The 10,352-nt window shown below is 50.6% G+C and overlaps 2 protein-coding genes across 3 annotated transcripts; both read right to left on the bottom strand.

Annotated features, from left to right (window-relative positions):
* Positions 1 to 5,992: 5,992 nt before the first annotated feature.
* LOC120969503 (uncharacterized) lies at positions 5,993 to 7,438 on the bottom strand. 2 transcript variants are annotated; one of them, XM_040396739.2, is made up of 4 exons: positions 7,306 to 7,438; positions 7,139 to 7,179; positions 6,344 to 6,421; positions 5,993 to 6,225 (listed from the first exon to the last, which is right to left on the bottom strand). In XM_040396739.2, the coding sequence occupies exons 1-4, from the start codon at positions 7,361 to 7,363 to the stop codon at positions 6,073 to 6,075; spliced, it is 330 nt and encodes a 109-aa protein (XP_040252673.1). In that variant the 5' UTR covers positions 7,364 to 7,438; the 3' UTR covers positions 5,993 to 6,072. The 2 variants fall into 2 exon arrangements, with proteins under 2 accessions (XP_040252673.1, XP_040252675.1); XM_040396741.2 differs by having other exon boundaries at positions 5,993 to 6,222.
* A 536-nt stretch (positions 7,439 to 7,974) lies between these two features.
* On the bottom strand, positions 7,975 to 9,527 carry LOC109736475 (serine carboxypeptidase-like 50). Its single transcript, XM_020295698.4, has one exon. The coding sequence runs from the start codon at positions 9,467 to 9,469 to the stop codon at positions 8,141 to 8,143; it is 1,329 nt and encodes a 442-aa protein (XP_020151287.1). The 5' UTR covers positions 9,470 to 9,527; the 3' UTR covers positions 7,975 to 8,140.
* Between the last annotated feature and the right edge of the window lie 825 nt (positions 9,528 to 10,352).

Raw genomic sequence — 10,352 nt, 5'->3', positions numbered from 1 at the left:
CTGCAAATATCTCCCCTACGGCAATCGCATATCTTCAACGCGACTACAACTATGTGGTGTTTTTGTCGAGGAAGGGGCAGTTGCATGCATGCAACTATAATTGTTGCCCCGATTTACAGGAATGGTTGCATGCCTGCCACTAGGTACACAATTGCAAGTGTTGTCCTCGACGGCAACTGCATGCCTTCAATTCTACTGCAACTTAGTGGTGCTTTGTCAGGGGGAGGGTTTGTTGCATATATACCACTAGGCATGCAGCTACAAGTGTCGCCCCCGACAGCAACTGCATGTATTCAGCGTGAGTGCAACTCTATTGTGTTTTTTGTGCGGCTGGGCTAAAAATCAGTCGACTGATTTTTAAGGAAGTCTCAATCGATGTACTTGACCTTCGATCATTTTCTGTTTAAGATCCAGGATCACTGTTTCTTATGTTGTATCGGCCTGTTTTAGTTGTGCCCCCGGCCCATTGCCTTGTTTCTTTTTCCTTTTCTTGCCTTCTCTTATATTCTTCTTTGTGTTGGACAGAGATGTCCATGGGCTGGCCGTGAGGGGTGGTGCGGTTTTTTCTTTGTCTGAATTTTGGGCTATCTTCTAGGCTGAATTTTTTGTTAGTGCTCGTGTTGCCTGGGGACAGGAGCGATTAATAGAGCTGTTCGCTTTGGTTTGGTTCCCATTTTCTTTTTGTTTTTTCTTCATTTTCTATTGCTATTTATTATTTAAAAAAATATTGTCACTTGTTTACACATATATCGTTTGCACACATTTGCATGTACATCGAATCACATGCAATTACATGTTTTATTGTCAGTGTCTATATGCAACTTTTTTTCCAAAAATATTATCGCCGACACGCCCATCGACCACACACGGTTTCATGCACATCGGCCACACACAATTGTATGTGTGTCATTGGCGTGTAACTTATCTTTTTTCCTTCTTAAAAAAATTTGTCACCGGCCAACTAGACTTTGTTTTTGGTTTGAGTTTTTTTAACTTTGTTTTTGGTAGGGGGACAGTTGCATGTTCGACACTAGGAATGCAATTGCAAGTGACGCACCCGACCGCAACTCCATGTCTTCTAGCCCGGCCACAACCGGAAGTTTTTGTTCTGTTGGAAGGGGAGCTGGTAGAAGGGGTGGGCCAGTTGCAAGCCCGACAACATCGCCACAGCTGCAAGTGTCACACCTGACCGCAACTGCATGTCCCCAAACATGGTTGTAATTGGACGTTTGTTTTGTCGGAGGGGGCGCCGGGAGAGGGGGCGGGCCAGTTGCATGTCTGACACTAGGAATGCAACTGCAAACGTCACACCCGACCGTAACTTCATGTCTTGTAACCCGACCGCAACTCGACTTTTTTGTTCTGTCAGAGGGGGCGGGTCAATTGCAAGCCCGACAACAGCCTTGCAACTGCAAGTGTCGCACCCGACCGCAACTGCATGTCTTGTAACCCGACCGCAACTGGTCTTTTTTGTTCTGTCGGAGGGAGTGGGCCAGTTGCAAGCTCGAGAGACATGGGGCTCCAGTTGCATGTCCTATAGTAGGCACGCAACTGCATGTCTTTTCTAGCTGGGTTGCAACCTGTCTTCCATTTTTTTGTTGGTTGCCGGAGGGGCGGCTTCTAGTTTTCTGGTTCAAACTCGGAGAGGGGGGGTACCCAATGTTTTGTCGAATGGGGCGGCGTCAAGAGACATGGGGCCCAGTTGCATACCCCACACCAGGCACGCAACTGCATGTCTTCTAGCTTGGTCGCAACTAGAGGGCTTTTTGTCTTGTCGGGGGCGCGGCGTCGAGAGACATGGGGGGCCCAGTTGCATGCCCCACACCAGGCACGCAATTGCATGTCTTCTAGCTTGGTCGCAACTAGAGGGCTTTTTGTCTTGTCGGGGGCGCGGCGTCGAGAGACATGGGGGGCCCAGTTGCATGTCCCAGACCAGGCACGCAATTGCATGTCTTCTAGCTTGGTTGCAACTAGAGAGGTTTTTTTCTTGTCGGAAGGGCGTGGCGTCGAGAGACATGGGGCCCTAGTTGCATCTCCCACACTAGGCACGCAACTGCATGCCTTCTAGCTGGGTTGCAACTTGACTTCCATTTTTTTGTTGGTTGCCGGAGGGGCGGCTTCTAGTTTTCTGGTCCCAACTCGGGGAGGGGGGCAGGTACCCAATTTTTTGTCGAATGGGGCGGCGTCAACAGACATGGGGCCCAGTTGCATGTCCCACACCAGGCACGCAACTGCATGTCTTCTAGCTTGGTCGCAACTAGAAGGCTTTTTGTCTTGTCGATGGGCGCGGCGTCGGGAGACATGGGGGGCCCAGTTGCATGTCCCACACCAGGCACGCAATTGCATGTCTTCTAGCTTGGTCACAACTCGACTTCCATTTTTGTTGTTTGCCGGAGGGGCGGCTTCTTGTTTTTTGGTCCCAACTCGGGGAGGGGGGGTACCCGGAGCGGCGTCAAGAGACATGGGGCCCAGTTGCATGTCCCACACTAGGCACGCAAATGTATGTCTTCTAGCTGGGTTGCAACTTGACTTCCATTTTTGTTACTTGCCGGAGGGGCGGCTTCTAGTTTTCTGGTCCCAACTCGGGGAGGGGGGAAGGTACCTTTTGTTTTGTCGGAGGGGGCGGCATCAAGAGACATGGGGACCAATTGCATGCCCCACACCAGGCACGCAACTGCATGTCTTCTAGCTTTGGTCGCAACTAGGGGAGGCTTTGTTTTGTCGGAGGGGGCGGCGTCAAGAGACACGGGAACCAGTTGCATGTCCCAAACCAGGCACGCAACTGCATGTCCCAGACCAGGCACGCAATTGCAGGTCTTCTAGCTTGGTCGCAACTTGACTTTTCCATTTTTTTATGCTTTGTCGGAGGGGCGGCTTCTAGTTTTCTGGTCCCAACTCGGGGAGGGGAGGGTACCCAATGTTTTGTCGAATGGGGCGGCGTCAAGAGACATGGGGCCCAGTTGCATGTCCCACACCAGGCACGCAACCGCAATGTCTTCTAGATTGGTCGCAACTAGAGGGCTTTTTGTCTTGTCGGTGGGCGCGGCGTCGAGAGACATGGGGGGCCCAGTTGCATGTCCCAGACCAAGCACGCAATTGCATGTCTTCTAGCTTGGTCGCAACTAGAGGGATTTTTTCTTGTCGGAAGGGCGCGACGTCGAGAGACATGGGGCCCCAGTTGCATCTCCCACACTAGGCACGCAACTGCATGCCTTCTAGCTTTGGTCGCAACTAGGGGGGGCTTTTTTTTGTCGGAGGGGGCGGCGTGAAGAGACACGGGGACCAGTTGCATGCCCACACCAGGCACGCAACTACATGTCTTCTAGCTTGGTCGCAACTAGGAGGGGCTTTGTTTTGTCGGAGGGGGCGGCATCAAGAGACATGGGGATCAATTGCATGCCCCACACCAGGCACGCAACTGCATGTCTTCTAGCTTTGGTCGCAACTAGGGGGGATTTGTTTTGTTGGAGGGGGCGGCGTCAAGAGACACGGGGACCAGTTGCATGTCCCAAACTAGGCACGCAACTGCATGTCCCATACCAGGCACGCAACTGCATGTCTTCTAGCTTGGTCGCAACTAGAGGGCTTTTTGTCTTGTCGGTGGGCGCGGCATCAAGAGACCTGGGGGGCCTGTTGCATGTCCCAGACCAGGCACGCAATTGCATGTCTTCTAGCTTGGTCGCAACTAGAAGGGATTTTTTCTTGTCGGAAGGGCGCGGCGTCGAGAGAAATGGGGCCCCAGTTGCATCTCCCCACACTAGGCACGCAACTTCATGCCTTCTAGCTGGGTTGCAACTTGACTTCCATTTTTTGTTGGTTGCCGGAGGGGCGGCTTCTAGTTTTCTGGTCCCAACTCGGGGAGGGGGCAGGTACCCAATTTTTTGTCGAATGGGGCGGCGTCAACAGACATGGGGCCCAGTTGCATGTCCCACACCAGGCACGCAACCGCATGTCTTCTAGCTTGGTTGCAACTAGAGGGCTTTTTGTCTTGTTGATGGGCGCAGCGTCGAGATACATGGGGGGCCCAGTTACATGTCCCACACCAGGCACGCAATTGCATGTCTTCTAGCTTGGTCGCAACTCGACTTCCATTTTTGTTGTTTGCCGGAGGGGCGGCTTCTTGTTTTTTGGTCCCAATTCGGGGAGGGGGGGTACCCGGAGCGGCATCAAGAGACATGGGGGGGCCCAGTTGCATGTCCCACACCAGGCACGCAATTGCATGTCTTCTAGCTGGGTTGCAACTTGACTTCCATTTTTTGTTGGTTGCCGGAGGGGCGGCTCTTCTAGTTTTCTGGTCCCAACTCGGGGAGGGGGGCAGGTACCCAATTTTTTGTCGAATGGGGCGGCGTCAACAGACATGGGGCCCAGTTGCATGTCCCACACCAGGCACGCAACTGCATGTCTTCTAGCTTGGTCGCAACTAGAGGGATTTTGTCTTGTCGATGGGGCGCGTCGTCGAGAGACATGGGGGGGGCCAGTTACATGTCCCACACCAGGCACGCAATTGCATGTCTTCTAGCTTGGTCGCAACTCGACTTCCATTTTTTGTTGTTTGCCGGAGGGGCGGCTTCTTGTTTTTTGGTCCCAACTCGAGGAGGGGGGGTACCCGGAGCGGCGTCAAGAGACATGGGGGGCCCAATTGCATGTCCCACACCAGGCACGCAACTGCATGTCTTCTAGCTGGGTTGCAACTAGTCATGCAATTGCAAGCGTTGTCCCCCGGAGTATAAGATGTTCTTTTACAAACAATTTTTTTCTCAAAACTAGACTTTTTTTGCTTGGTCGGAAGGGGGCAGCTCCCCCGTGAATCCTCTACCCTCACTATGTGTCATACGAGCACCATAACACCGCTGTTTTAAACCACGCTCGCGAACACAAATCAAGCATGCTCTACCCTCACTATGTAGAGGATTTATGAAAAAATAATATTCATATACATTTGTTTACTTTCTTCTTTTTGCATTTTTTGTTTTCCCAAAGATTTAAGAAAAAATAATATTTTTGTATCTTATTCTAACAGCGGAGCTCATTTTCTCAAAAATAAAAGGAGCATATTAAGGAAGAAGAGTTACTTGTCCAGATCCTCAGACATATTTTTTTAATACTTTTTTGTGAAGGAAAGGAGTTTTTTCGAAACGGAGGCAAAAGATTTGTCCTATCGATTAATTAAGCAGAGATAATTGCCCAACAAATCAACGGAAAACAGTGACTATACACGGTGTGCTGCTGTTTTTTTCCTTTTTTTAAGTCTCCGGAATGTGGACCCAGGCTCTACTTCTTTCTAGAGGTCACCCAACGGCACATAGACACAGAGAGAGAACGGGAAAGGAAGGAAGCCGCATCACGGGGGCGGTCACATCCAAGGTTTCCGCGGCGGAAGTCGCCGGCGACGAGGTGCTCGTCGACGCCCGCGGCGAGATGCTCGGTGGCGCCCCTCCAGAGTCCTCACGCCCCGCTGATGAGGTGAGCTACGGCCCCTTTTCCCCTCTCTCCCCTCCACCCCACACAATCGCGCCCCCGTTTGCGTGTACGCGAGGCGAAATCGAGCTGCGGATGTCCATTTTTTGCAGTATAGGATTCATAATTTGTTGAGAATCACGATTCCGTGAGGGAATTGCAAGTCTAGAAGAGGGATTTTGGTGTGTTTTCGTGCAGCGGCATGGGGGGGGGGGGGGACTAGCGTGGTCGCCCGTGAGGTGAAATGGGCGCCGGTGGTGCTGCCCGACCAGAATCTTGTTGTTGACCAGAATGTTGAGATCCACCAATACCAGCCTGTGACCACAAACATGTTATGTAGTTTTATATTTTATTTGTTGACATTTTTCAACATTTTTTTGTTTCCACTATACATGTCAAAGTCAACAATATAAAGGCACTTTATAGTACCTCTTGATCAGCAGCCATCAACAATTGTGTGTAGCTCATGTAACCACTTCCAAGGAAATTCATTTCCTGCATTATTTTCCCCTTTTTGCATGTTAGAATTTGGTAATAGTATAAGTTACTTTCTTTTCTCTTTTTATGTTCTTCAGAGTTATAAGTGTCTGCAACATAGCAGAAGAACAAGTTTTTTCATGAAAAGCACATGACTTGAAGAGGGCACAAGCTATCATTTTTTTTCATGAAAGCACGTACACGCGTTGCAAATGGACTTGAAGATGTTTGAAATGCCAGTCGCGTCCCAGCTTGTTGCTGCTGCACATATTGGGCACCAACGTATGGCTGCTGCACATAGAGAGTAATGTTCTAAGTTCTTTTCTTTTTTGAGGTCACCCAAAAAAATTATGTATTTTTTCTTTCACAATCTAATGGTTTTGTTCTTTAAAAAAAACAGCGATCTTACATGAACCGATGTTACTGGATCAACTGGGACTGGTCCACGACTGATTGGAGTTCCTTGTGCCATAGTTTCACCCGGCACCTACAAAATGAAGAGGAATCATTAATTGTGAGGTATACATTTTCTATCTTCTGTAGTCAGCAAACAAGATGTTACATATACTGTACATTTCCATCTTTCTGTATAGATCCAGAGGGGGCAGGGGCATGTATGCTTTTATATGCTTTTTCTTGTACAACCCACTATAGCAGATCTTGAAAAAAAGTTCAGTTTTCACTGTATTTGTACTGGGGTAATCATGGGAGGGGGCATGTATAAGAATTTGCTGAATTTTTACACCTAGGTAATTCTGTTTTTTTGCCCTGAAACATGAAATCAAAACAGCTCATATACATGTTTCTGTAGGGAACTGTACAGCATCAATTTCCATGACATATGTTTTTCTTTTTTTGTCTCATGCAAAGAACCATGTTCATTAGTTTATCATATTCAAAAAGTGTCAACAACAACAGCAAATTTTCAACTTCTCTGTCCAAAACAAGCATACAACCTTTTCTCTGTCCACAAACAAGCGCACTACATGTTTTTTTCAGTGTGTCCTGAACTGTATGTGTGTTGGACATACACAAAAATAGTAGCAGCATGGAAATTATTATCCTTTATGTCATCAAACCACTGAATACCCATGCTTCTAATATACTACAATTTTCTTCTTCATTTTTTTCTTCAGAGAAACTTTGAACAACATGTGAGACAAAGATGGAGTTTTCCTCCCATGAAGTTATCTCAAAGACAAACCTGCGTGCCCATCAGGAAATTTCCATACTGCTCCAAGATTGCTGCAGAAAAACAAAGGGAGAAGAAGAAATCAGAAGGTTTTCAGATCCAAAAAGAAGAAGGGAACAAGATCAGGAGAATTGAAAAAGAAAGGAGTTGCAGATGGATCCATGGACGCACAAACTCACCCTGGTGAGTTTGCTTCCCCTTATCCCTGTTCTTATCTTCATCATCTGCTTCTTTCATGTCCAAGAACAGCCGCCACCTACACTAGGGTTGGGTAGGGGAGGCAGGGACAGGGAGGAAGGAGGGGAAAGGTGGGAGGGGTGAGGACTGGCGTGTTCTCTCAGCGTGGGAGGGTGGGGGTTCAGGGTTTTTGACAGAGGAGCAAAAGTTTTCCTGTCTTTTAGCTATACATGGGCTTTCTGCTTTTTTTGTTTGTGTGTTTGGTGCGTCCAGGCCCATACAACAGTAGCAGCTTGTTGGTCCAGCCTCAACCACGACAAACAAAGTGAGAAGCCCAGCCCAAAGTAACAAACAAACAAACAGGGGGGAAACGAAATAAGCCCAGGTGCTAAGCGTTTCAACCCAGCAAAAACAGAGCTACTTAACAGGCCTAATCTGCATGCGATGACGTCAGCCGACTGAGACTTCGCGAAGTCTCAGTCGACTGAGACCTAGACACTAAAATCGCGGGAGAAATGATTTCGCGGCGGCCTCTCCCAGCAGCTATAGCGGCCGCCATAGCGGGCAATAGCGGCAAATGGCGGAAAATTTTCTGGTGGGAGAGATGATTTCTGGAGGGTTTTGCCGATTTTTTAGCCATTTAAAGGGATATGTTGAGGTTTTCGCGGCAACAGCCATAGCTTAGCGGCGAGGCTCCCAGGCAGCTATAGCGCAGCTATCGCGGCTATTTCGCGGGCTATTTTAATCTATGACTATTACTGCAACAATTTTCGTCAAGACAAAAGGCCAGCTTCGTCAAGCCGCAAGAATCAGGTCGCCGGCTGGCAACAGGCCGCGCTACCTCATGCCGCTTCCAAAGACGCCCGTCTGCATGACCCATCCCTCAATCATCTCCTGCGTCGCGCGCCCGTTGTCCGCCGGCACGAGGTGCCCGGCGCCGTACACCACCACGTGCGTCAGCACCCCCGACCGCTGCACGTACCCAGCGAGCTCCTGCTCCTCCCCTTCGCCGGTCCGCCACACGGCGCGCTCGGCGTCCTGGAACGCGCGCAGGCCGCCCCACTTTAGCTCCTTGATCCACGCCTCCTGCGACACGACGCCGTCCCGGAGGTCGCGGATGCCCTGGTACAGCAGCACGCGCGTCTGCCGGAGAAGCGCATCCACCTCCGGCAGCACGCTCTTCATCACGTCCTCGTACATGGCCTCTCCCACCGCGTCGCTGCACCCCTCCCACGTCACGTCCGGGAGCGCGCCCAGCGCTGCCTTGACCTCCGCCCTGTTGAGGAACTTCTCGACGCCAGCCGACGCGTACGGCCGCTGCTTGGCGAAGTCGTAGAGCGTGGCGAGGCCCGTGGCATTCTGCAGCCAGTCAAGCACGCGGGCCCGCGCGTCAGCCGCCTCCCGCCACCGCGCGGCCTCCGTGAGGGCCACCGCCTCCGCCTGCATCGCCTCCATCTCCCGCCGCTGCCGCGCGTTGACGAGGCCCGTGAAGTAGGCCGAGTCGGCGTGCGTGGCCACCTGCGCGACCGGGTGCGTGAGCCCGTTCCCGATGGCCACGCCGCGGAGGTTGATCCTCCGCCACGCCGGCAGCGTCGGGTTCGCGGCGAATATGTGCGCCCCGGCGGCCGGGACGTACTTGCCGGCGTAGCTCTCGCCCGAGAGGAAGAAGGGCCGCTTGCGGAACGCGGGCGGGTTGGCGTCGAAAAACGACTGGAGCGCGGCGAGGATGTGCGCGGCGACGGCGGGCTGGTCCCTGGGGATGAGGGCGGGCGACGGCGCGGCGCTGAAGCCGGTGCCGAGCGGGCTGTCGAGGAAGAGCAGCCCGAAGCGGCGGTTCCAGGCGAAGGGGTTGCGGGAGAGCGAGCTGCCGTCGGGCGCGTCGGCGAGGTAGGGGCCGAGCTCGAAGAGGTCGCCGACGAGGCCCGAGCAGCCCGGGCCGCCCTGCAGCCAGAGGAGCAGCGGCGTGTCGGGCGGCGCGGAGAGCGGGGCGCTGGCCTCGTAGAAGGCGTAGAAGAGGGAGGCGTTGGCGGACGGGTCGACGGAGAGGTAGCCCGAGCTGGTGGGCAGCGCCTCCTTGGGGAACACCGCCGCCGCTGCCGCCAGCGAGACGGCCGCTGCCGCTGCCGCGAGGAGGGCGAGGAGGAGGGGTGGGAGCGGCGGAGCCATCAATGGAGCGGCCGAGTTCGAGTGAGGTCCTGATGACTGTGGACTGTCTTGCACCGCCGAGTATATACCGACGAATGGTTTGGCTGGTGAAGCGTTCTGTGTGGAGCCATTTGAGCTGACTGGGACGCACGTTACTACCGACGAGTTGAAATGGAGCACGCCGGCGGACGCACAACGGAGACGGCATACTCTGGGATGTGGTAAGCGACGAGTGGAACGAGACAAGGAAGTTTACTCGTGCATACTGGTAGGTATCTGGACGACCGAGTCTAGCTAGTTTTGAAACGAATACATGAAACATTTTTTTGTGTACACATTCGATTTTTTTAAATACGTGATTAACTTTTTTCCAGACATATATTTTTTATGTCAACTTTTTCATACACATTCTACATTTTTTATACATAAGGAACATTGTTTATACACACGTTTAACCTTTTTCAAAATACATGATTAACATTTTCTAAAACATATATTTTTTATGTTTACTTTCTTGCGTACACACTGTACTTTTTGTATGCATCAGAAACATTTTTTTATATACATGTTTAACATATTTTAAACAAATGATTAATGCTGTTTTAAACACTTTATGTCAATTTTTTTGCATATACATTGTACATTTTCTGTATACATTAGGAACATTTTCTATATACATGAGTAAAAAATTTATATACACTTTTACTCCCTCTGTCCCAAAATACATGGCGTATAAATCCAGTCAGAAAGTCAATTCTTTCTGAATTTGACCAAATATCTAGAAGGAAATATCAACAACTACAATATTGGATAAATAGATTATGAAAATTGATCTAATGGTCAATGTATTGATACTGATTATATATTTTTTATCTTAATATTTTTGTATATATACTTCGTCAAA

The sequence above is a fragment of the Aegilops tauschii genome, chromosome 1 (genome assembly GCF_002575655.3).
Source record: "Aegilops tauschii subsp. strangulata cultivar AL8/78 chromosome 1, Aet v6.0, whole genome shotgun sequence".
NCBI classification, from domain to species: Eukaryota; Viridiplantae; Streptophyta; class Magnoliopsida; order Poales; family Poaceae; genus Aegilops; species Aegilops tauschii.
The sequence above is the reverse complement of the archived record's forward strand: the minus strand, read 5'-3'. Positions and strand labels throughout refer to the sequence as shown.

Bases quoted from the DNA above. Each gene is read 5' to 3' on its own strand.
- LOC120969503 (XM_040396739.2), bottom strand. From the start codon at position 7,363: ATGAAAGAAGCAGATGATGAAGATAAGAACAGGGATAAGGGGAAGCAA. The intron at 7,180-7,305 runs GTGAGTTTGTGC...GTTTTTCTGCAG, and splicing joins GGGGAAGCAAACTCACCAGG to CAATCTTGGAGCAGTATGGA. The intron at 6,226-6,343 runs GTAAGATCGCTG...CTCTATGTGCAG, and splicing joins ATCCAGTAACATCGGTTCAT to CAGCCATACGTTGGTGCCCA.
- LOC109736475 (XM_020295698.4), bottom strand. From the start codon at position 9,469: ATGGCTCCGCCGCTCCCACCCCTCCTCCTCGCCCTCCTCGCGGCAGCG.